Source organism: Leptosomus discolor, chromosome 6 (assembly GCF_034619465.1).
Source record: "Leptosomus discolor isolate bLepDis1 chromosome 6, bLepDis1.hap2, whole genome shotgun sequence".
Lineage (NCBI taxonomy): Eukaryota > Metazoa > Chordata > Aves > Leptosomiformes > Leptosomidae > Leptosomus > Leptosomus discolor.
In genome coordinates this window covers 61,438,622-61,465,118 of record NC_141396.1, presented here as the reverse complement: position 1 = coordinate 61,465,118, position 26,497 = coordinate 61,438,622, and the positions used below count along the sequence as shown (strand labels likewise).

At 47.6% G+C, this 26,497-nt stretch overlaps 1 protein-coding gene across 1 annotated transcript in view; it reads right to left on the bottom strand.

The window, feature by feature from the left end:
- XIRP1 (xin actin binding repeat containing 1) overlaps positions 1 to 24,746 on the bottom strand; it is a 32,559-nt gene extending 7,813 nt beyond the window's left edge. The window contains exons 1-6 of the mRNA XM_086467081.1: positions 24,619 to 24,746; positions 23,233 to 23,287; positions 21,411 to 21,821; positions 20,246 to 20,327; positions 2,920 to 3,080; positions 1,509 to 1,562 (exon numbers count right to left, since the gene is read on the bottom strand). Of these exons, the coding sequence (XP_086323207.1) occupies positions 1,509 to 1,562; positions 2,920 to 3,080; positions 20,246 to 20,327; positions 21,411 to 21,821; positions 23,233 to 23,287; positions 24,619 to 24,746 (891 nt within the window). The remainder of the gene's footprint in view (positions 1 to 1,508; positions 1,563 to 2,919; positions 3,081 to 20,245; positions 20,328 to 21,410; positions 21,822 to 23,232; positions 23,288 to 24,618) is intronic.
- Between the last annotated feature and the right edge of the window lie 1,751 nt (positions 24,747 to 26,497).

The following is a 26,497-nucleotide window of genomic DNA, read 5'->3' as shown; positions in this document are numbered from 1 at the left end:
CCTACTAAGCTCCATACCTTTGGTTCAGTAGCACACAGCACTCCAAAGCATCACACCACTGCACACACTCCAGGCTTGGTGTTAGCTCTGGTTCCACAGCAACGTGCTCTAAAGCAAGGTCTCTAATCCAGGCATGTGTGTTGGCTAGGCTACAGTTCCCCAGGGTTCAGTCCAGCTATAGCGTAACAGAGATGCCCCGTTTGGACCGTGTCAGCACGAGAGAGTAACCACAAGAATAACATGAAGAAGGTTGTCTTAGTGAGCTAAAAGTTAACTTCTCCTTCCTGCTCCCAAGTGTCCAGGGCAGTGTGAGGACCTGCAAAGAATCTGGGAACATAGGATATGGATGTAGGAGAAAGCCAAGGAGCGGTTTATGAAGAGTTCTCAAGAAGAAAATGGGGAGAGGGAACCAAACCAAAGTGTCCAACTGAGCTGACGAGGACAGCCTATTTTTGGATATTGAGCTAGCATGATGGGCTTTTGGTAGCTGCCATGGAGTGAGGGCTTGGGGAAGGAGATTTTTCTGATTAATGATTCCTTCTGTTGGACTCACGAGCGTACCCCATGTCATCATTTGCATAAGAATAGACTCACCATTATACAATTAGAGACTTAGACAAAGCTCTTTTGACTTGCAGACTGGTACAGGTATGCAGCTAACTGGGGTTTACAAACTGCTGGAATTAGCAGGCCACATTCTGTGCTCTGTCAGGAGGAAAAAGCAAGGCTGAGCGACTAGAGGTTGAGGTAACACCCGTAGCTGAGGGCCAGTGAAAGATAGACCTGTCTGGACTCAGTCAGCCTGAGCTCAGCTCAAACTCAGAGCAGCGTTAGTACAGAAGTGAATAGAGGGTGCAGTCATGATGGGGAGGATTGTGGTTGTTTAGCCTGCCTTTGATCCTCACTTTCTGCATTTTTTTCTCCTTAGATTGGGAAGCCTGGGCACCGATTGCTGAAGTGAATACCTGCAGCCTGCGCTGGCTTGGCTTTTATCCAAAGGGAAGGTAGCTGAGGCCTAGAATAATTATCTAAAAGACACTGTAATCCGGGTGGCTTTCCTTTCAGTAAACAGATCTGCTGACCCTTGGCATGCCTGTGGAGTTACATCTGTAGAGTTATGCCTGGAATATTATTAGTTGTTGCTCAAAGCAATGGCACGCAGTGTTATTTCACTCTGTTACAGGCAGATTGTTCTGGCTAAAAATAAGTATTGAACATTAGTAAAAAAACCCACCCCAGAATACCAAAATCAGCATATTTTGCAGCAAGTGTAAAATGCAAATCTTTCACATAAGCCAACTGATACTTTGAATGAGCTTTTTAAAATAAGAGGGTTTTTTTGGCATCTGTGAAGAACTTCTGAACACGGGGAAGGGCGACCGAGCAGCTGATAGCTATATTCAGTAAGAAAGTGCTCCTCGCTGCCTTGTGTGGGTATTTAAATCACACTCCACCGCAGTCCACAAATATTTGGTTAGATAACAGTGCTTATCTTTAACATTTCTTACCTTACTTTCTTTCTGTCTTTGGGGAGAGTGAATGGAGTTGTCCTTCACAGTACTCTGGAAAAGACAGGAGGAAAAATGACATCAAACTGCACAGGAAGACAAATTATCTGTGTGTGTATATATATGTATATATATATATATATATATATACACACACACAGACACATATATATGTATCAGCTACAGAAACCTGAAAACCATTACAGATGAAGGGTTTTTTTGGTTCACTGGCAGTTCTCTATAGCTGGGAAAAACAATCTTATTCTAGGTTGATCAGAAATATTTGCCTCCAAAAGTCTCAGCCACCAAACAAAACCCCCAAACACATTTGTTTAGAGTGGAGGGAAAAACAAAACGAGCACTGATTTCTCCAAAGTTTTATTTAACCTATATTTTCATTTACACCACAGTATTTTAAAAATAAAACTGATCTACATTTATAATTGCACTATGGATTATGTAATTAATTGTTTTGAAATTGCTTTTCTTTTTTTTTTTTTTCTTCCTTAGACTTCTAACCACTTGCAATTTTCCAATTACAGTCTACAGTCATTTATTTTCCCATTTATTTCAGCTGGGACTGCTTCAGTCTAGACTCCTCCAGTACAGAGCCCTGATACACGCTCGAGAGACTGCATCTCCGGGCAGGGACCCTGCAAACAATTAAGAGTGGGAGGGAGCATGAACGCGCCTCTGGGAAAGGTCCAGTTGTGAAATCACATCCCACATTACTCCTGGATCACCAGTGGAGCTGGGGAAGCCGGAAAAAAGGTAGCTCCATGCCTCATAACACTTATAACCTGAATTATCCCATGACCTGATGATTAGCCTGGAGCAAGTGACTAAATCCCTGGATCCCAGGCTAAGGACTATAAACAGAGGAACACGGGGAGGTTGCACTGTAAAGTTATGCCTGAATGTGACATATATGGATGTATATATGTGTGTGCACTGGAATGTGCATAGCATGGAGATGTATGCATTGCTGCGTGCTGAATATTTCCTCCATGGATGGGTGTAAATATACACGTGCAAATAAAGGGGAAATTTGACATATTGAATAAACGGTTTGTATGGGCTAGTGGATGTCGATGTGTGTGTGTGTTTGGTGTGTGTGTATGTGCCTTTGGTATGTGGGTGCATGTGTGAATATAATGTGTGTATATGCGTGTGTGTGTATGTATCCACAGCTTATACCTCGTATACATACATATCAGCGCCTCTGGTAGCAATATTTGCAAATTACAAGGGAAAACTGGCCACCTTTGGAAAACCAAATGCAGTGTTTCTCCCGATTTACAGAACCAGACACGTTCTCTCTCACCCTCTTACAACCACTTGCTGGGACGGGACATTGTTCGGATGCCACTGGTGATTTGGGAGGGGGAGGACGGCGGCGCGTGGTGCTTACCGGCTGTGCGGGGCTGCCGGCGTGAGCAGCAGCAGCAGCTGTCTGGGAGAGATAGCGAGCCGACAGCTCCTTCACGGAGGGCGCAGAGGACCTCCCTCGTCCTTGCTGAAGTATGTGGCTGGTGGTGTCTGATGTGGCTAAAAATGACTGCGTCCTCTCATCTGAAACAGGGACAGACGTGCGCGGTGAGCTATGTGCCAAAGGCGCAAGGGCACGGCCAGCCTGGAGCATGAGCATCGCTTACCGAGGGCTCTGCTGGGCCCGTCTGCACACTGCTCTCCCTGGCAGCCCCCACCCGGGTCCCCCCAAACTTAACATCATGCCCTTTTGATTCAGGGAGAAAACATGGACTTTTCCACTTCTTTCATGGCTGAAATGGCCTTTGAGCCTGGATGAGAGCAACGCATTGGGCAGTGACATGATGCCACCATCCTGCCGGTGGCATCTATACCCCTTCCTGCATCCCTGGACAAGGCTGTCATCAAACATGAGTGAGCTGGAGGACATGAAGGAGCTATGCATGTTCAATTTGAACAAATTCCCACTTTTTTTTTGCTTCATGGCCACACCACTTTCCTATTGGCGTGCCTTACAAGCAGTTATATCCATTTATCTTTACCTCCCTCCCTGGGAGCCCGTTTCAGGGAATAGAGAGAAGAAGAGGCTACAAGACTCGCCCAAGGATGTAGCAGGTAGTCTTTGACAGACCCAGAGGACCGAACTCTACTCTTAGTTTAGAAATCTGATGTTTTGAGCTGCACCAGCTCCCATGGGGCCCCCACTGGGGTCCAGCGTGGCATTGCTGAGATGTTCAAGCTGTTCAGCATTCCTCCTACCTTTGTTCAGATGCCTCCCATGGAGATGACTTCAGCTGAGGATGTCCCTATCTGTTTCATGGAGAAATAGCTGCTCTGGGAGGAGGTGATCTATTAGCCAGACCTGCTGAGGTGTACACAGAGGGACTACATGGTTGGAGCTGTCACACATTTTCGGGTGATGCTCAGGTCATTCTCCCTCACTCCCACCTGGTATACTCAGTCCCCCTTGGTCCTCATCCCTCTAAACAGCGTGGACTTCCCCTCCCTCTGAGAATGAAAGCTGTGTCTATCCTCGAGAGAGGTTTGTGTTGAAACTAAGGGCTGTAATGCAGATGGCTTCAGTTTTCAAAGAAAGAGGCAACTCCAAATTCTAGCAGTGCGTTTTCTTTCTGCATTACTCTGCTAGCTGTGAGCAGGATGGCCATCTCCACCTCCCATCACAGATGTATACAGAGCTTTACACCTATATGATGAATCTTAGTCCTCCAGGTTAGTCAGGGCTGTAATTTCTCTGTTACCACTGCAAAAACACGAGAAGGTTCTCCTTTCATCTGCAGACTTGCACTGCTGCATTCGGATTTAGTGCGGTATTTGCAATGCTTTCTGTTTGAACAATGGGCTCTCTCTCCACAAATCCAGCTATTGCACAGCCAGGAAAGGGCTGATGTACTTTTTAATATGTGCACATTAGAAGCACTGCAGCAATTCTAGCATTCTTTGCACTCAAATCTCAATCCCCAAATCATGGGATTTTGTAAATAACAAACTTAATGACCCTTTTTCTTTGTTTTCTGCATTTTGAGTTCAGATTTTCAAGCTTTTCTCTAGAACACTGAAGGAGATTTTTATTCTAAAGTGACAACAGCTAATGTTATACACTAACAGGATTCCAGCAGCTGGTGCTTCAAAAGAAATATCAGTTCCTACAGGGACAAATATGCCCCAAAAAGCCATAAAGATAAGAGCAGAGGGGCCACAGTGAACTTGCCAGAGTGCTGCTGGAAGGTGCCAAACCCCAAGGTTTCTTTTGTTCTTGGTTCCAGATGCTCCTGCAGATGCTCAGGCATTTTGATGCAGAACTGAGGCTGGATACATGAGGAAGCAGTGGAATGAAATACATATTTAGCTGCCCAGTTCTGCCAGAGGTCACTAGGACACCAGGAGAGGAAACAGAAGATATTTCCTTAATGCTTTTTTTGCTAAGTCACCATGTAAATATGGGACCTCTCTGCCTGATTTCTGCTGTCCACAGCTTAATCACCGAGTCAAAAAGAATCATCCATCTACAGCCAGTGGAGACGATGGCACAGCTACGGCAGATTTGGCGCACCTTAAGATAGGCTGCTAGGTTGCAACCACCCTCTGATTGCTCCACTTTTTCCCCATCTGCTCAAGAGACTCCAAACTTCGACCACATCCCCGGCTTTTTGAGATGATCAGCACCTTGGAAATGGGGAGGAGAGGGTCAAGGCATTCCTGAGACACCACTTTTACAGGAGCTGGTGCCGATGATATCTGCTCACACAAGCCCCTCTGTCTGCTGCAGTGGGCTTCTCCCTTCATCTGGAGGCTTGAGGCATGCATTTGAAGGGGTCTAATTTATAAAAATGGAAAATTAAGTAATTTCTAGCAAAGATACTTCTGATTTCAAGGTTTTTCCTTATTATGGCCATACCCTGTGAGAAGAGCATTGAAGCACGTGCTGAATTAGCTGCAGAAAGCTTTGAAGAGGGCTTTGAAAAATCTTGTCTTGGAATCATTTCCTTTTCTCCTACATTGCTGAATTACCTACTGGAAAGGCAAAAGGGGTACAATCAGTCTGGAAAAACGGAAGCTTTCTTCCTTGCAAGGTAATGAGGTTGGGCTAAGCCTCCCAGTAAGAGCAATGGGGAGAGCTGGGGAGAGTCAGCCTTGATAGCTTTAAATCAGAAAGAAAACCAAGCACAGATTCGCAGCCTTTTTGGTTGGGAAAGTGAACACAAGCTCTTGGCAAAGGCACGGCTGTGCTGAAAAATACCTCTTAAAAAAATACCTCTAGGAGATGGGAGCACTTCACAGCAAGGCAGGGACCCTGCCTCGGCTGACACAGCACTGCTGCCCTTAACCATTTCAGTGCTAAGTGTTCAGCAAAAGCAACCCCATGACCTAGAGCTGGGCTGGTGATGTTTAATGGTCTCCTCCCACCCCAGGCTATGGGTTTTACCACTGAGCTGATATAATTTGTATTGGCCCATGGGCCCATGGGTCAAGATGCTGCACAAATAAGAGCAATGCGCCCCTCCAGCCAAGAATGAATAATGAAGCCGAAGGAAGATTTCCAGTCCATGCAGTGGAAAATAGCACAGCCTCAGTGCTGCCTAGTCCTTCATCCGTTAGCTTGGATGGATGAAAGGCCACAGGGCTTCTGTTTTAATGACAGATATAATTAGATACAAGGCTTTTGTTGAAGCCTTCCCCTTATCACTGTCTTTGTTTTCTTTTTTTTTTTTTTCTTCTCCTTTTTGACATTTTTGCAGTGCACAGGCTGTGCACAGCCCTCTGTTTTCTTATCGCTTCTCACAAAACAGCCTGCCTTAGATAGGGGCTGCTCAAACCCGCCGGGCGGGCGGCTGGCTCTGCGCTTGCGGGAAGTCTGGTCTCTCCACACGGCTCTGCCTGACGGAATAGGCTGCTGCCACCCTCTAAATTGCTAATTATAGATAAGAGCAAAAGAACAACAGTTCATTCTGCTAACAAGAAAGCCAAGCTGTCACGTGCGTGCAGCTAACGGCATCCAAGCAGCACCTAGGACATCTCAAGAGTTGCGAGCGTGGTGCCACTGCACAGCTTTCCCTGGGAGGGAGGGGGGAACTTCCCAGCTGGGGATGCTAAAGCAAAGCCAAAGGATGTTATGCAGACTGGGCTTAGGGTGTTATTTGTCATGTATTAGATGGAGGGCATGAAAGTCCAGTTTGAGACCTGTGCCGGGCTCCACGTTTCTGCCTTGCTGAGCCAAAGGGCTCCTCTGGCACGTTTGGCATCCATTCCAGCGCTGAGTGAGGCATCCTGCGTGGCGCTGATTGACTAGCACTGACTGCAGCCCCAGGGATTTTAAACCTGATACTTCAAACATTAAAGCATCCCCCCTCCCTGAGCTAAAATAGAAGAGCTCCTGAGAACCCCCTCCTCCCGTCCCACTCAGCGGCTGGCACGGCGGCTGACAGCACTGCTGCCTAAGTGAGGGATAGGGGAATGCTCCTCCCCACTGGGGTTTGTTGGCAAAATGTCCTTCATGCCAGTGTCTGGCGCCAGATGAATCTGCACATTTCATGTGAGGGGCTGCAATGTTAGGACTGTCCATAGGGAGCAGCTGTTGGGGTTTCTTTTGCTCTTTCCTTGCCCCATGTATGTGCAGCTCAGGGTCAGTTTACAGCTTCTTTGCCCCATAAACTGCACCCCAGGCAGGGAGAGAGGGCTGCAGGACCTGGAAACTTGCAATGGGGGAAAATCGTTCCTCATATTCATTTGTACTCACTGATCTTTCTAGACATGGGGGAAAACCGCAAGGCAACAGGGGGAAAAAGACTCTTAAACATTCACCTAAAAATTCACTCACTTCCTCTTCAGTTATTGCCCATAAATCACTCAACTTCTCTGTCTCCTGCTGAAGATAATATTACAGGTCTCTTGAACTGTAATTGTGTTACATCTGACAGCCAACTCCCAACAAGTGCAAAACAAATCACTGACAAAACCCCTTCCCCCTCCTTCCCCTGAGAAAACCCCATCTCACCAGTAACAGCAGGTCCAGCTTGCTCTGCTTTCTATTTAAACCACTCTATCCTATAGAGAAACAACGCTACCCACCTGTTGGTGTCCACCACCTCTGCTGCTGGCACTCCTTTGCAGCCCGGATCCTGCCACCAACCCCAGTGAGCTACTGAGTGCCTGAGTCACCTATTAAAAAAGGAAGCTGCAAGCTCAGCACCAGTCTCCCGGGTCGCCTGGCCAACCACATGTCATCGGCTTTGCTCCCAAAATCAGCCGCCCTGAGCAAACACAGCTGCTAAGCAAAGCCCTTTGTGTCGCCGTGTGCACCCCACGGCAGTCCGTGAGCTGGGGGTTGTGTAACGGGGCCTGAGATCAGCTGGGGACTCACACAGGGCTCGCACGAGCTGGAGGGAGCAAGTTGTGACAGGGTCCCGTCCCCCTCCATCACTCGCTGAAGGGAGCGGTGCTCCGCAGAGCATCCCATCCCAGCCAGTCGAATCCAGCATCCTCCATCACCTGCTCAGTGGCTGCCTGACATTGCTCCTCCGCAGATCAGCTTAGGGTTTGCCATGACGGCTGCTGGACCGGTCATGTCCTGTGCCGTGGAGCACAGACATGTTATGGTCTCACCCCTTGTCTGTGCCACGGCTCGGGTGCTGTGAGGTGTTCGGTGTATCCCGCAGTGCAGGACCCGACACCAAATACTCAAAGGCAAGTGGGAGCAAAGGAACCCATGTCCTGGAGCTCCTTAGCACCAGGGAAACCAGGGCAGGAAAACAGCAATTTCTTCACATTATGAAAGTGACTTTGTTTTCCAAGGGGATGGAGGTGAACAGACGTGGAAATGCTCCTGGGTTTGTGGTGCTCTGGGATGGCTGTTTCCTGGGAATTTGGGGCCATTTCTGCTGTTCCTCCCTGCCTGGGATGGGTCGTGGGTTACTCCCAATCAGATGGTCACTACCAGCTCAGTCTCCTGACTTACGCTGTGTGGCTGGACGTGTGTCACCTTTCCCATCTGCTTGTCCCTGGTGTCCATGTTGGTGAAACCTCATCGACTCACTGTCCCTCTCCTGGAAGCCCATCCCTGCAGATGGGGGCCCCGTTTCTAAGTGCCTCTGTCCCTGAATGTGGGAGCTGCATGTGCTGAATCGCACCTGCCCCAACCTCCTCCCAGCTTTGCCCTCCAGAGTATCGGTCCTCTGACAAAAGGGGCTGCTAAATACCAGCACTGCTCCATGGCTGGGCTGGGGGAATTTACATGGGTGGGTAAGCACCCATAAAAGCTGGCTCTGAAACCAGTGCTGCTGCTTAATCCAGGAGCCTGGCAGCCCATTGGGGCTGCTCAGTCAGCGGGGAAAGGTTTAAATCTCTTCCCCCAACCCCTGTGCCAGTGGCCCTGGTCCACGGGAAAGCTCTGCCGGAGGAGACGCATGCCGAAGGATGTGCGGGAAGCCAGGCAGGCTCCTTGCTGCCCCAGTTCGGAGGCTGCCAAAAGGGTGAGTGGTCCCGGAATGCTGCAGTGAAGGGTGTGCAGTGAAGGGTGTCCAGGGAGGGTGAGGGTTTGGGGAGCAGAGAGCATCTCTAGCTATTTCTCATTGGCCTCCTGACCTGCTCTTGAGGCTTTAGTGCATGTTAAAATGTCACGTGCTGTTTTTTCCAAAGGAAGGGGAAAAAAGATGGGACAAGGTTGCAGCAGGGAGCATCAACAGGGTTTTAGGCAGCCTCTAGTAAGAGGTGAGGACCAGTGATGCTATAAACCATCCTGCATATCCGCATGGGTACTCCCTCCTGACCCCTGGATCACACTTTGTTCTTTTGCTCTGTTTGCAAACTGCAGTGTTTTCTCTCATTTTCAGTTCTACAAAAGACAGCAGGGATTTGAAATTCAAGCTTTTTCTTTTTGCCATAGATTGACCAACTATGTGAGAGAGTGGCAATTGTAAATGTTTTTTTCTTTTAAAAGAAGTCATCTGTTTTCGGAGTGTTTTGGTCCAACTTATCTTTTTTTTTAGAACTACATGGGCTAGGGATTGACCTTTAAAAGTGAGAACTGAGATTTTCACATGCTTACCTAACCAACTCGTATAGAACAATACCACTGATTACAGTCAAATAGCTAACAAAAATTGTAAAACTTAACAACACTCTTTTACTGATTCCAAACTTTCATGAGTAGATGTCCTTTCAAAGAAGTTTCTACAGTATCATGTACAATAGATCCCTGATTTGGAGGTTGGGGGCACCTCTAGTCTAGATCGTAATGACTAACACACATCAAAAAAATGTAAATCACCCTCTTTTGAAAGGGTTTAAGAAAGATTTTGCTCTGTCTGCAAGATATATGTTGCAATCACTTGAGCAGCTTTGGTGCATTGAGCTAATATATGAGTTCTGGGGAGGGAAATGGGCTGAAAAGAAAAGGGCCAGAACCAGAGGAAGGTGCTAAACAAAAAAGTAAAATAAAATAATGTAACTAAAGAGAAGCTGTGTTGAAGAGGAAATAAGATTTAAAATACCATTTCATGCTTTAAGAATTGTCTACTGAATATAGTCAAACAGTTAACGTTTTGCACATGCATAGAGTTGCATTTGCAAATCTGAGGGAGTGGGAGGGGGTGAAGGAAAAAACAGCTACTGAAGAGTGTTTGGTTTCCTTTTCCTTAAGTTTGAAACTTAAGTTTCAAAATCAAATCTCTCTACAATTTCCAGCACATCTAAACTAAATGTTCACGATTTTTAGTCACTTCTGCAAATGTTTTTGGCTCCTCAGTGTCAGCTGGACTTTTGTTTGCAGGAGCGACATCACAGTCCCCAGGTAATTTAAACAGCTCCCGAGAAGACTCAGGAAAATTTAGCCTCAGGCAGAGCTCAGTATCTGCCCCAAGGCAGCTCGGGGCTATTTCTGGGCTTTGCAAAAATCCAGGAATGTGGAGGACTCTATTCCTGGTACCAAAAAAATGCCAAGAAGCTCTGCTGAGAGACAGCTGCGAGTGGCGTTGCTGGTTGGGGACGTGTCCTTCCCGAGTGGACCAACTGCTGTGGGGTTGTCTTTCCTTAGAGAGGGCCTTCCACATCACATTTTTAGGATACAAAGTGCCTAGACAAGGCAGACGCAGCCTTGACTGTCTGCTCAGACTTGCCTCGTTCTCCATCTTCCTCTGCTATTTGCAAAGGGTTAACAAAGGCCGAGCAGACGTTTCATAGATCACTGCCCTGGGTGGTGTGTCACCGGGATCTCGATATCCAGCACTGCCCTCTGACACGCTGGGGATCGTGTATCACACCCTGCTCACGCCGGCACCATTCTTGTACCCTCCTGTAACTCTTTATCTGTTATTTAGACAGGGGGTTTTCACTGAAATGGTGATAAACACCCCTGCTTGACATCCAGCGAGAGCTGGTTTTCTTCCCTGTTTCTCTGTTTCACCTGAACACCGGCTGGAGCAGGACTATTTTTATCCCTTACCCCCCCGCCAGGCTCCGTGTCCTCTGCGTGCTCTACCTTCTCCCGTGGAGCAGCATCTCAGCCCCTACAGACTGCAGTGCAGGTTGACCATTCATGATAGCACCTTCCCTCCTTCTAAAATCCCCTTCCCCAGGGAAAGCAACACCCAGCTACCCACTGGAATAACCTCTGCCGGGGGAGAGGGCTTCTCAGCGTGCCACGAATACCAGGCCTTTTAAGGGAAGCCCTCTCTAATCACGGTGAAGAGATACCTTGGGAATGTTTGTGCAGGCACCAGCCCTGTGAGCATCGCCGGCCACACATCCCGCCTGGGATGCAGAGCACAGCCGGGATCAGGGCTGTGGCGTGCGTCTTGAAGCATTTATTTGCCATGCCATGGTGTTTACGTGGGGGCATTGCACGGATACCACGCGGATCTGAGGAGCTGTTGAGACCCTGCCTTTGCTTTCTATTCTTATCATGGTGTTTCCATGCTGCTGTCAGCTCTTTATCACTGACAGCCAAGCAAACTTAATACTGTTTTGGAAGAAACAGTCATAGCCAAAAAAAAGTATCCTTTAGCAGTATCCTTTAAAGAGAAAACCCTAACTCACTTGTAGCTATTGAGTTTCCCTGGCATTTCCATGTGTTTCTGAATGAGGCAAGTTGTCAGTGAGAATACGGGGGAGGAGAGAAATGGTTGGCTTTAAAAGAGTCAAATACCAGGTCACAGAGTACTTAATGCAGAGATTCCTGCTACCGTGTTCAGACTCAGACCTGGGCTTTTCGCCAGAGCCAAAGGAGAATTTTCATCCTCCTAGCATCTGCATTAGGGCATCCTTGCCTGGTTTCCCCCCAAAAGGAAGCTTTCATATCCTGCAAAATATTGCATCTGTTTAAGGGCTGAAAACAGCTTTTGTAGGATGTTCCTACAAGTTTCCACCCATGCTGGATCCCTTAAGTGCCACTAGTGGATTATCTATCACTTTGTCTGAACAAGAACACGCGCTTTCATATTTTGCCTCTTCTCATCAAGTGATATCTGTGCCTGAGGCATCAACTCCAACTATCTCTCCCCAAATCCCTGTTTTCTAACAAAAATCTAAAACTACTTCACATATTTTTCAGCAAAGATTTGGGTGAAAACTGGAGACCTGGAGGGAATTGGGGAAAGTTAAAGAATTCCTGTTATTCTCACAGCAATCAGCAGGATGTGGATCTCAGAAGGAAATGTTCACCACCACCGAATGCGTGAGCTGAAAAATACTGCTTTCAGCTCAGGCCGTTGGGGATCAGGCCCTACACACAGTGACTGAAGGGCAGCACTGAGTCCTGGACCTGGTTCTCTTCTGCTGGCCATGACACAGAACTTAGAGCTAAAAGGCTTCAGCAGATGGATAATTAGGTATGAGACACACACATGCACACAGAGGGGTATATTTCTGCTCCGTCTTACAGAACAATGCAGGTTTTTTGGATTTACTTTCCATATGTGAGTATAAATAGAGAGTGGTATGGCCACATTAATGCTGCCAACCCAAGAGGATCCTGAAGCCCTTTATTCGGGTCAGGGTCACAACCACATATCTCATCCCTCCCTAGAGCTCAGGAGAAGAGAGGGAGGAAAAGGAATTCCCTCTTAACTAATCCTACTCTGCCTCCTGTTCTCTGTGGATGTAAGATGAAGCAAATCTCCTTTCCCTCTGAACAGTCCACATTTTGCTGCCTACCAGTCCCGAACATGGTTTTGATCAGGAAGATGTCCCCTCCACCCCCAGCATCCATCTGGCTCAACTGAATCCTGTACAGGTTCTTTCCCCTATTGCTGGTTATGGTGACCAAAGTCGTGGTAAATAACAGTAATTTTTGTGGAGCAAGTAGACACTGAGATCTGGCCCCACGAATTTAAGCCTCAAAGCCAGGAACTTCAATATTTCAGGACAGGGGCAAAGCACACATGTACAATGCTCCGTTTATGCCTTGAACATACCCAAGCACCCTAGATGACGGTGCCAAACCAGATCGAAGCCATCATCTGTGGAACACAGAGACAGCACCTTCTGCAGCAGAGGGTGGGATTCACCAGGCTCTGGGCCAACGAAATAAAATCCATGGCTTTCCATGAGCTGCAACACTGCTCATGGAGGTACTAAACATCCTCATCTGCCCTGCGTTTAACATCAGTCTGAGTTCATATTCATGCAACATTTCACCCCGCTCTAATCTACCCCAAAATTACTTACAGGGAGGTCTTGGTAGTCCCAAAAGTTGTGTCACGACGTAGACAGCCCCCCGTGGAAAATCTATGTGAAACTCACAGGTGGGCAGCCCTTAGCGTATCCTACAAGGAGCCCGGCTCCACTCCCCACACCCTCGGTCCTGTTCACTGCCTCCCAGTGGTCTCTGGCAGCTGGTTTTATCACCGAGCACTGGGCTATGTTGAGAGGATGAACCACTTGGTCTATTTTTAGGCAAGAGTGAAATTGCTCTTCCACCAGTCTGAGTCAATCACAAGTTTTAGCAATCCTACACAGAGGCTGGGAAAGTCTGGGGGCCTGGCTTATTTTCAGAACTTATTCATTCAAAATACCCCTGGTGTAATCTGGTATGGGATAGGGGATGCTTCCAGGCAGTGGTGCAATGGGGAAGAGGCATTTCCCTGACTCACTGTCATGTCCTCGGGTTGTGATCTGCATGGCCAGGCCCCCTGCACCTCTGGCCACAGCCAAATTTTTAAGGGAAAAGCTGGGAAGGTGACAGGTATGAGCTATGTTTTCTGGTTCCCTATTTCCTCATCAGTTCCAATATTTTAGAAGCAAGAAAGAAAAAAAACTCTTTTAGGAAAATGCGGGGAAGTGTGTATGCCAAGAAGGACGATCGAGCTATTTGCTTTATGGTCAGCTGGGAATGGCCCCCATCCTTGCAGTCCTCCTGTTAGCAATGCGGTGCTGCAGGTAGCTCTCTGGGAGGCGTTTGGAGAAGGATAACAATAAAGCACTCTGCCCTGGAGGGCTCTTGATGCCCTCAAAGCTCAGCTGGGCAATGGGTGCTATTTTTTGCATGTTAATGGTGGATAATAACTGTGCGACAGAGCTGGGGACCTTAGCCTGGCCACGCTGATTCACAAACACAATCATAACCAATGGCTTTGGGGCTTATTTTAACAGTCCAGCTTTACCACGCTGAGGTACCCAGTAATGTTTGACTCAGGTCATAGAATCATAGAATGGTTTGGGTTGGAAGGGACCTTAAAGATCACCTCCTTCCAGTCCCCCAGCCCTGGACTGGGACACCTTCCACTAGACCAGGTTGCTCCCAGCCCCATCCAGCCTGGCCTTGAGCACTGCCAGGGAGGGGGCAGCCACAGCTTCTCTGGGCAACCTGTTCCAGTGCCTCATCACCCTCACAGTAAAGAATTTCTTCCTAATATCTAGTCTAAATCTCCCCTCTTTCAGTTTGAAACCGTTACCCCTTGTCCTATCACTACCCTCCCTGGTAAAGAGTCCCTTTCCATCTTCCCTGTAGCCCCCTTTCAGCACTGGAAGGCCACTGTACGGTCTCCCTGGAGCCTTCATTTCTCCAGGCTGAACAGCCCCAGCTCTCTCAGCTTGTCCTCATAGGGGAGGTGCTCCAGCCCCTGATCATATTCGTGGTCATCCTCTGGACCCGCTTGAGCAGAATCATGTCTTACGCTGAGGGGGGGGATCCAGCTGTGCTCTCTTTGGTTCACTTTTCTGACACCTTTAGAGAGCGTACGTTTGGGTAAATCACCATGTGGCGATGAAAGGGGATGTGGGTTGGCTATGCCAGTACCAGAAGTCACCATCACCTGAGACAAAACACTCACTCAGAGGTGCTTAGGATCACAAAACACAGGGCGAGGGCTGCAAGAGACCCATGCTTGGTCCTGCCCTGCTTTTACCCTCCCAGGCCATGCCCATGTGCCACAGCACCCAATGCCAGACAACATGGGACTGCAGCAAGGGGCAGAGAGATGCATGGATGTGAGCTGTGCCGGACCAGATGGTCTTGAGGCAAAAATCTTATCTATTTTATCTGCCAACAAAGAGGCTATCCTGTCCACCAACGCACTGTCAGAAATACAGGGTAGGAGTACTTCTCCAAGGTCTTTTAGCCTCTCTGCAATGTGTTTGCACAGTGTGTATCACAGGGACATCTCTGTTTCGGCTGAGCTCGTTGGTCACATAAAGATCTCAGCAGCATTGTGCTGAGTTGGTGAAGTATGACCCCAGTCCCCAAAGGGACTCCATGCTCTTTGTTCTAAAGGGCCAAGCAACTCACTGCTGTTGATTTTCCAGCTTGAGATGCATAAATTTTTTAGTTCCCTCCTCTTGAATACTTTTGCTGGAGTTTTACAGGTGTGTTTGGATGGGCTGCTATCCCTCCTTTTTCCCTATGGATCTGCAGGCATCAGATCCTGGAGAGGATGCTACACATCAACCTGGCTGCAGTTCAGCATGCGATGAGGTTTCCTCGCCAACATCACACCACATCACACCACATCCCATCCCATCCCATCCTATCCTATCCCATCCCATCCCATCCCATCCCATCCCATCCCATCCCATCCCATCCCATCCAGCTCCAGGTGACAATGTGCTTTCACTGAGGCTCCTGGAAGGGCCCAGCTCCTCCCTAACCATAGCCCACTTTCCTTAAACGTCCTGCAAGGCTACAAATTACCAGTCCTCTGCTGTCTATGTTAAGCCCAGGGCCTAGGAAGATCATCATCCCTTCTTCTGAAATGGTCTCTGTGTTCTTTGTTGCTTCCTTCATTAAATGAGGACCAGAGAAAAGAGCTAAACTAGAATGGGCTGAAATTTAACCACCTTGCGGAGAGGGGAAATACAGCCACCCTTGTTACTGCTATGTGCTGTGGAAGAGACTGTACATTGTGAGTGATGGCTGTGAGCGAGGCAGCACTAAGCAGATGTGGCCCCTGCTGAGTATACCCTGTGATGTGGAGCAGAAAAGCAAGGGATGTTGTTACAAAGGTGATAGACAGGTCTTTGGTCAACAGCCAGCCCGTGAGTCAGAGGGCTGGAAATGGAAGGGGCTGTCAGCAAAAACACACGCTCAGGTAGCACGAACTGGGTGGCAGGGGTGTCAGCAAACACAGTGGCAGGCTGGGGACAGAGGTATCTTATTTACTCTGTATGGGTGGAGGGACATAAAGGCAGGAGGTGAAGGGCAGAGCATACCAATTCAGTCAGCAGCTCACGGCAGGCACGCGTGTGTCCTTGTGGAGTGCATGTGCCCCGCAGGAGCACACAGGGTGCGTGCATATATTTACATGGAGCTCTCTCTTCAGCTGCAACATATATTTGCCTGTCTCTGTCTAGCTGCAACATATAACATGCAGAGGGGATGATCTCTCTGCGTGCATGGTGGTCTGTTCATTCTCCTGCTGTCTCTCTGTCCATCCCTAGGTGGAGGAGCTGGTCTGCTACAGGTTGTGACTCCCCCCTTGTGTCCCCCCATCAGTGTCCCTGCAAACTGCTCCTACAAGCACTCTGTGCAAGGCTGCAAGACCTGAGCTACCTGACAGCTCTCTCTGCACAGCCCCTGGGGAAGGATTTTTCTCCTCCTGTCTGGAAGATAGCAACTAGTTAGAAAGCAGGAAATGAAAAAAAAAAAAAAAAAAAAAAAAAAAAAAAAATCAATGTGGCTTTGGGCTTTTTTGAGAGGCACAGAAAGTGTTAGAGGGGGAGACCAGCAGCCTGGGAGTGTGGTGTCTGGAGCAGAGGGCAGCCCTGAGCCCTTGAGTGAGATGGGGTGACTCTTGTTGGGACCCAAGAGGAGAGGGCAGAAGGGTTCAGCAGGGGAAAAGCTCTTTAAGTTAGATCTGGTGAGAGCACAGACTAGAGCTTGCAGGAAAAGCAAACCAGAAGGGACCAGCCTGCCTGCTTTGACCACTGCAGCCAGCCCAGCTTCTGGCAGAGCTTGGCCAGGTGTGAGCAGAGGGAGATCGCTCCGCTGCCCTCCATAACAGCCTAGGAACTTCTGCACGCTGCCACGGCAGCCCCAAAAAAGGTGCCTGTGATCCCAGCGTCCCCAACTGGCTGTCACAGGGGGTGGGAGTGGTGAAGTCAGGGGGCAGATGGATCTCACGCTTAAACATGCCAAGTTTCCCTCCTGTCTGAGTCACAGAGCAACAAGGCACTTAGAGCTGAACAGATCGGCCACTTACAGGAGTCCCGACATTCAACTCCTGCTTGTCATGCTCATGAAAAACAACTGCTGAAAGGGAAATGAGCTTTTAAGGATTATTTTGACTGCAGAGCCTCTATCGTTGCAAGCGCCAGAGCTGCCTTGAACTCAGAGCTGTCTGTAGCACAACCACAGCCTTTTATCTTAGATCAGCACTTTCCCCCTGCCTTTCAGATGTTTCCAGTTCACCAGTGATGTTTTCCCAAACCTGTCTGTTGAACAGGCTGCTGCAGAAGGGGGGATGCTGGCTGCAAGGCCCCAGGTCATAAAGAGATGGAGGGTGACAGCCTCCCTCCGCCGCTGGGGCTGAGACACGGTGCCCGGTTGGCTGCTGTGCGGCAGCATCCTTGCGGAGACCAATTTTGGAACCGAAGTGGGACGGTTTCATTGTCGCTAGATGGCACCGCACCCCCTTGCAGGAGAAAGTGCGGGTGCTACAGCGAGCAGGGGGAAAACCATCCCCTGCCAAGCAAGCGTTGCAACCAAGCCTGGGTCTTCCTGCACGAAGGATGGGGGAGCCAACTGTTTTCTGCCCTCTCCTTTGTCTCCTCGCTTTGAAAATTCCCTGTGGGTAAAGGTCGAAACGAATACAGAATAGAAAAGGGGAGAGGGAGGAGGGAATTAAATGCATTTTGGAGGCTGTCTGGTTGCTCTGTAATTTGCAGTCACGTCAGGCTCCTGTTTTGTCTTTGCACTGCACCGAGGTAACATCCTCGTGTGCCCTTCAGCTGAAAGCACTGAATAATGGAGATATATTAATACATACATGCACAAGCATATGTATGTGTGCGAGGTGAGGGAATGGCATGCATGCCCCTCTTTTCTCTTTCTTGGCCATGATTTTCCTTTTTCTCATTGCCAAAATTCATCTAGAAGTTGTTAATTTTTAAACAGAGAGTACTCAGGAGGCTCTACCTGCAGCAAACTAGCGGATGCCTTCTCCTCTTTAATATTAAAGGACTCAAGCTTTCAATCATTTCCCTTCGGGGAAAACGGTTCCTTGATTTACCATCTTCCTTCCTAGGAAGTATTTTGTTCTGTCGTGTAAGTCTTCCACTGCTCAGTTTAATCTCATTACTGCTAACTACAGCCGCTTGGACCTCTTTAGTTGGTGATGTCTTTCGTGGCAGCTTCCTCTGGATCATCTGATATTGTCAGCGTGGCTGGGGATGTAGCCTGGCTGGTTTAGCTGTCTGGGAAGGGGCTTTTCTAACGGGTGTGGCAGCCTTCCCCTTCAAGCAATGCTCAGGACTCCAGCAGTGTCTCAGCAGTGACTACGCTGTATCTGGAAGGAGGTACAGCAACCGGTGCTTTGGTGCCATGTGCAGTTACTCAGCTCTGAACTGTTGCATGAACACGTGTTTGTTGATAAGCCAAATGCCAATCAGCAGAGCTGTCTTACATACTGCCAAGCGGTTGTCCTCCCTATTACACCGTCCCAGACCTGAGAACCGTGCTCTGTGCCTAATGTTGCAATGTTATGTGGCTTTAAACTGCTCAACACTCTGCCTTCCCCATCCCAGGTCACTGCATTGGCTGGGTGTCCCCTCCTCAGTCCTCAGAAAGGTCTGTGGGGAAGCCCCTGGGTGATATTGAGGAGGATCCTGTGACCTGCCCTGGCCACTGCTGGGGCTTGTGGAGCACTAATGTCTCTCTTGCTCCATGGGAATGACCAAGCACAGCACAGGTATAGTCCCAGATATGTCCTGTCCCAGAAGAGAGACGGAACAGCTGGACTTTTTTAGGAAGCATTAAAACTCCTGTCTCCGAGCAAATCCAGCACTGACATCAGAGGTAGCTGTCATATTCCCAGCTCCCTGGCTGCAATTGCCTCCCCAGAAGGACCCCACACCACATGAAGCCCAGCCCTACCAAAGAAGCAGTGCCAAAGACGACATGAAGTCTTTGCTATTACAAGGTCTTTGAGTCAGGAGCTGGAGAGTGGTGTAAGGCTCTAAGATAGACCATGATTCATCGTTCGCCAAACAGAGGAAAAGATGTTCTTCACGCTGTAAAAATCACCCTGCAGCTAATACTGTGATTGTGTTTAGTAAGATAGAATGGTGACTTCACATGCTTTGACATTAAAATACTATCCCAGTAATGCTGTGGAAACTTCAGCTCCTTCATTTGTCTGTGTGGTCATATAAAAGACTTATTTTCTTATGCAGCTGGGTAATTAAATATAGTATCTCAAATCCAGGCAATGTGTGGTGTTCCCCCCCTTCTGTGAAAGAAAAGGAAGAAACAAAAAGGAAAGAGAACAAACCCTAGACAGGTGGGCTATGGCATCCCTGGATTCCTGATCCAGGCCCAAAGCTGGCAGGATGGTCCCCTTGGTCTCAAATCCAGTCATTATGGCATTGTTGGAGAGTTGTTTTTTTCTGTCCCAGATCCATGAAACCTCCCTGACAGCAAAGTCTGATAAAATTCAACCCTTTCCCATGCGAAGCTTCGGTTTGGATCTCTCACTATTCACAGATGCTTCTTGCCTTGAAATATCCCTGACCTGCTTTAGTCCCGATGATATCATAGCGTTAGGGATCACTTACATGTGCTATCTTAAGCCAGGGATGACTGTGTCTGATACACCACCACTGCCAAATCCAAAAAGGAGCCCAGCCAAGACTCCTTAGTTAGGTACAAAGGAACCTTTCCCTTTTCCTGTCCTCAAGGCTGAGGTGCAAGGAGATATTACTGATCCCAAACTAAACATGGACGTACCTCTGCCTTGCTGTTTAATACCAGCTATTTTTAAATGCTGGAATAACAGCATAGGAAGAGTCAGTGTGGCTCTGTGGACTTATCACTGGCCCAGATCCCAGCTGTGTTGGGATTTGCCAGCTCCGTGCAATGGGACCGATCAGGGCTGGCTGCAGTCGTGGGGTCGTCTGCTCTCTGCACTCCCTATCCTCGGCCACACTCCTGGCAGTACCCTCCTGATCCCCAGTCAGTCTCTGCTATGGGATTATGTGGGAAATAGAAATTTACACAAGGAACACATAGATCCTTCCCAGTGGCAACTACAGAGCTGGCAGTAGATTAGCAATGATGACTGGTAACCAAAATAAATCCAACTTACAGCTTCTGCCTGGGGCTGAGTCCTTGGCTGCATCTGGCACCAAGGAGATGGTCTCCTGCCTGTCATGGGATATCTTCCCTTCCTGTGTGGGAATGACAGTGGGAAAACAGGTAAATTCCCATAAATAGAGGAAAGAAACTTCACAGAGCCCCAGCATGGGGAAGGTGGCTGCACCGGAGGCTTTCAAGAGGCCTCCTATGGAGCAGCAGTCACTGGGGTGGTATCCTACAGTGGTGGGATGGACATGACCATTTCAGACAGGATCTCATCCACAACTAATATTCCAGATGATAATGACTTCATGGGACTGTCTTGTTTCCTTGATGTAGGTCTCCCTCCAATCCAGGCTGCCCATTCCTACCAACTCCGTCCCTCCAGAAAAAGGATTGTGGCAAGGAATAATTTGTTGAACATATCAGCTGTGCCGCAACACCACTAAATCACCCAGAGCTGGATGGGACTAGAGATAACCTATGTGGGAACACAGAAAGAAATATGGGTGTCTGGATTGAGAGGACTGGGCCAAGGAGATGTGGTGTTGTGTGTGGGTAGAGTAGCAGGGCTGGAAGAAAGTTTAAGCCACAGGTGATTATAAATTTGTGCTTGCTTTTAGATGTTGCCTGGCTCCCGCCATTGTTAGCTGCTTGCAAGAATTGGCATTTACAGCCATTCCCAGCTCCTTTAGTGCTTTAGTATTTAATAGTAGAGTCAGGTTTATCTTTCAGTTGTCACAGCACACAGTGCCCCTCTTCCACTGCTGTGGCACTGCAGAACCTGGCCTAAGGGAGACCCAGCATGCCTTTGAGGATCTGGTGGTGTGTCTGCCAGCTTTTAATAATACAGAAAGAGAGGTGGCTTCCATGCTGCAGGGAGGTGATGTGCCAAGGGGTTTTACGCGGTAAGCTCTGCCGCTCACCTTCTCTACATCTTGGAGCAAGCTCTATCCTGACGGTAGCTCTGATGTCACAACGTGGCTCCCCTGTAAACCTGCTCCTTGTTTCCTAACTGTAGAAGGTTAGGCTTCCACAGGGAAGCTCCCATTCCTGGGGATTGGCATCAGTGGATGATGAAGCACCACCATGAAGCCCAAGAGCTATTAAGAATGACTCTGGACACCCAAAGAAAATGAATTGCCAGGGGCTTTCAAAGGAGAGCACTTACTAACCTTTGCAGGAGTCTCCTTCCATTTGATGGTGTCAGGGCTCCACTTTGCCTTCCTCGGGATGCTCTGAAGAGAGTTAGGGAAGGATGAATCTTTATGGGGTTTGGTCTCCATGCTCAGGGGTTGGACTGTTGTCATGATTCTGCCATCAGCCTCCTTCTTCCTCAAAATGCCGTCGGAAGATGGTGTCTTCAGTGGAGCTAAATGTAAACTCTTACACCGTGGAGTGGCTTTAGGAGTGTCAAAGTTGGCCAGGAGTCCTCTGAGATTCCTTGTTGGGGCACTGATGTTTGGGATGGGAAGATCCTCCATGGACTTGCTTGAGAACTTATCACTGGGATGGCTTTGAGATAAGGCATAGTTTTTCCGCATTGAACTGACATTAGTCTGTGACAGATATCTTCTCTCCATGAGCTAAAAAAACCCAAACAAACATCAATATAAGTTCATATCTAAGCTTCAATAATAAATCTTCTGAAATTTTTATTTCCTGCTCTTTCTCCAAATATCACATCTGTTGAGCTTCTAACTCTTTGGGATGAAAGAGTGTCCCATCACTTTCTCCTCTATGTTCTCTGAAGTAAATGTCAGGGACACTATCTAAACTTTAGCCCTTTTTGAAGTGTGAAAGAAATTTCGGTCTTGCCTATTTCCAGTGCATCTTCCTGATTTGTCCATGGTCATGCAAGGAAGCCTTAGAGTAGAAAAAATACAATGACTGGTTGCCTTCCCTCTTGGACCATCGTTTTAGCCCCATCTCTATCCTCTTCCTCTAGGAAATTGTCTTTCCAAATAGCCAGGAAATATCTCTCTCTGTCATTTCATAGGAAACCTCATCTTAAAAACCTGGACTGGATATAAATATTTTCAGATGTGCCTTCTTTTTAATGAGGTGAAATTCAGCTTTCTCTGGTCAGTGGGAATCAGCCCTGTCTTCAGAAGGGAAATGGGATGAAGTCCACAGTATCTGGCTTCCAGTGTGTGATTTTATCATTGTTATTCCAGGTTGTAAGAGGCCCTTGTCACAAAGCAGGACCCAACATGCAAACACAGAGCCGAGAACTGCACCTTATGCCAATGAGTTTGCAATCAAAATACGATATAAGGGACACTGATAGGTGGGAGGTGCGCCTTTGCCATGATGTAAGAACAGTAGTCACAGCTTGTAGTTAGGGGTAATTTGGTTTAGGACGCTGAACTGTGGACATCTAAATGAGCAAAATCTACTTGTGAGCTTGATATCTAAGTCCCGTTACAGTCGAAACTGCCAAGAAAGTGATTGCTGCACCCGAGGGCAGAATGACAGAAATGACACTAAGCACCTACCTTCTTTGCTAGGTGCTTAATGTCATCTGAGAAACACAGGGTAACCTCAAAAACCTCCAACTGCTGGTGCAGGAGGGAAGAGATGCCTCAGTGTCGTATCTGCCAGCCCAGTGTGGCTGACTGGGGTGCCTTGATGACTTTGTGTGCCTTTGCCTCAGGCTGGATCTTTCCCTCAATTTCTAACCAGTGCTAAATCCTCTGCTGGCTCCTACACCTCTTGATGGTCTTCTATTAGTCTCTAACCCCAGAATTTATTCACTCCAGACAATCTGAATGTTATACATGAAACTTCCGTCCCATCCTGGAGCATCTTACATGTGTCAGTCCATCTGTACGTACTGAAAGGCAATTGGATCAGACCTGCCCTGGGATGTCCTCAGAACAGCACCAGATATTGAAAAAATTGCTAGGTTTTAATTTGTTTCTAATTGCCAAGAACCGGAGAATTATGTTGTTAGGTTATGCTCTGTTCCACCTGGTCTGAGCCTTTGGCTCTCACCTTGGGATGTTCTTGCTTAGACATGCTGCTTTCACAGTCCAAGACACTCTGGTACCTGCAGGGAAGACAGGAGATGGCACCTTAACCCCTTCTTAGTCTGAATGTATTTTTCCATATAGTAGACAGAGTCCTTCTGCCTTTCCCTACCACCTGGAAAATATCAAACCCAATAGACTTCAAAAGCATTCTTGAAGAGTGAGATGTGAAAAATCCCCAAAGAGGACTGGTTTTAGGTCTAAAAGATTAGTTCAGTGCAGTGCTACTAGATCCAGCTTGAGCCCTCTCCTCCCAAGCTCCGTGCAGATGTGTCGCTGGAGCACCCCATCTCCCCACTGCCGGTGGGTTTGCTGGGGGGTTATGTTGCTTGAACGTGGTGTATTACTGCAATTTGCTGATACGTGGCTTGCAGCTGAAGTCAGGCTTTCCAGAAGGTCAATGCATTGTTTATATATTCAGCTTTAACCTAATGTAAAGGGATTTATCTAGTCAGTAGCTGACCTAATATAACACCAGTGATGAGTGAGACCTTTGCAGAAGAAACCACCTTCACAGCATCACAGAATGTTAGGGGCTGGGAGGGACCTCAAAAGATCATCTAGTCCAACCCTTCTCTTCCTTGCTGTAGGGAGTGCAGTTTCAGATTTCTCTAAAGACCCTGTCAGATGAGTATTTACAGTGAAAACTGACCAAGTTTGGGATATTCGGAACTAAACTGTCCCAAGGGGAAGTTCAGGAGACAGACAGTCTTGACAGCTACTCTGTCATTCTTATGTTGAGGGAGATGTACTTGGGGTTCTGTTGCTAATCTTATTTGTCTCACTCTTGGCAGCATTGTGGTCTGATCTCAGTTATGGGTTATAACCAGAAGAGAAATTAGCCCTTAAAGGGCTTGGGTTGAAATGTGACTGTCCCTGGAGCGTTTTGGTTAGAGACAGTTGAGACAAACCAGGAGGGGATGAGATGCCCGTACCCCTCCTGTCTCCTCATCAGCTCATCTCTCCAGCATTTGCGGGTTTCCCTTGTGGCACCTTAGAGACTATCAAGATTAAAAGCTTTAATTATCCATCTGGGAATGCTCCAGTCATTGGGGTCGAGGGCAAATTCCTCTGTGTCATTGTATTTGGGGAAGTTTGTTGAGTGTGTCTGGCTTTTAAATCAGGGCTTGTGTTCCCAGACTTAATAATGCATTGAAAATATATAAAAGCTAAGAGCACTTACAGCAGAAAAGTACTTGCCTTTAGCTTGAGACCTGACACGCTGGGGTGCTGTGCTGGGGAAAGACCTTGTCTGAGTGGTATTTGTTTGTCATGGAGATGGGAGAGGGAGAATCCACCCTGGAAGCCCCGCACATCTAAGGGGAACTGCAACCACAGATTAACCACCCACCTGGCAACCAGTTCAGAGACGGACACAGATTTTCTCAGAGAAATTGCTCTGCGCTCTGGACTGCTCCTTGGAGAATGGCACAGAAAAGGAAAGGACTGAGCTGGCCTCAGCTTCCCAGTTTTTTCCATGTTCACTGTCTGCTGGCATCAGAGCAAGAGAGCAAAGGTTACAGTGCTGGATGTGATGATCCAGGGAAAAGAGGCCAACAATTAGTGCATCCATCTCCACTCATGGGATCAGTGCATCAGTAAAGGGCCGTGGAACAAATGCTGTCTTCACTGATACATCTGCAAACCTCATCACATAAATTCACTTTTGAAAAAATAAAATAGGGTTAAAGAAGACAGAATTTAAATTAAATTACTTCTAATGGAGGTAATGGGTTTTTTCCACCCCTGCCTACCACTTTTCTCATTTTCTTAGATCACCCAGCTCATCTCTGTGACAGGGAGAGGGAAGGAACCTAAAGAACAATTAGCTTTAAACAATGGAAAAATTATTCGATGGAAATTTTTTTATATGCCTCATTAGTTAAAATTTTCTTAGGTTTTCAATGTTGCATAGACGTGAACCAGCTCTGAATTCAGGCAGTAACTGGAGAATTAAGCACCTTTTGGCCTCTTCTGCCACAAATGTTCTTGTTTTTCAGGCTTCAGAAATTTGCAGCAGAAGTCTCAGGCATTGGATTTGCCATGACTGATCTGACACTTGGAAGTACATTAGGTCATCTGGGGTTCATTTTCTGAATTTAGGCAGAGCTCTAGGGATCTACAAGTTATATGTAATTGCTCTTTAATTACTGACACAGACATTCAAACTATGGGATTATTAGATACTTGTATTTAGATTTCGAAAGTACTTGTCTTAAAAGCCACGTTGCTTGCAAAATACTTTTCATAAATGATTTCTGTTGCACTGGCCTGAGTGTTGGGCTGTGCCCAGAGCCATTGTCCACATGTATTTAGGTGTCCACTTCCAGGTGCACTCAAGAGGGGCAGATTTTCTAGGTGATAAGGGTGGCATTCAGCAGTTTATGAATCTCTGCCTCCCCTCTTATGCCTTTAAGACATCTGAAAACAAGACCAGAGTGAGGGAGATATATTTCTCATTAGTTGCTTTAGAATTTTACTCTTTTTTTGTTTTCCAGGTCATTTCCCACAATGTTAGAGAAAAGACAGATTTGTTAGATCACAGGCTCCCACCTCCTACAGTCCAGGGATTGTTTCCCATTTTTGCGGTAGTGTCTAACAATAAACAATTCCAGGTGAAGAGCCCTTGAGGGATTTACTCTGTGATGGAATGAGCTTGTTGGAAGGGAAGTGTTGCCTGATTTTCCATTTATATCCCCCCTTTTCCTTAAATACAGTACAGGCAGTAGGTGGAAATAGTCTTCTCAGCCCACCCCGAACAGTTCCCACAATCAGCACAGCATCCCCCAGTTGCTAAGGGTTTGCAGGATTTTTCTGATATTAATTCATTCCATCTTCTGTGATCTGGGAGGGTTTTTGTGTAAAATCACTTACATGCTAGAGTGCTTTCCTCCACCCGAGATCTGCCATTTGATAGTCTCCTTGGGGCTTTTCAGTACCACGCTTCTGACTCCTTCCTTTCCCCCTTCTTTACAAGACAGGAGGCAAAGTCCCTTGGCAAAGCTGCAATTAAATATTAAAAGCTGATGTGCAAATGGGGATGGTGTGAATTGGAGAGCTGGCACTGAAGAGCGGAGGAGATGAAGCCTCCTCCCTGCTCCTGTCAGCCTGTTGCCAATTATTGAGGTCTCATTCTTCCCCATAAAAGCATCGGGTAAGTTCAGATCCCAGCTAGGACACTAATAGTCATCTAGACCCAAAGCTAGATTCTGATTTGGCTGGAAATCTGC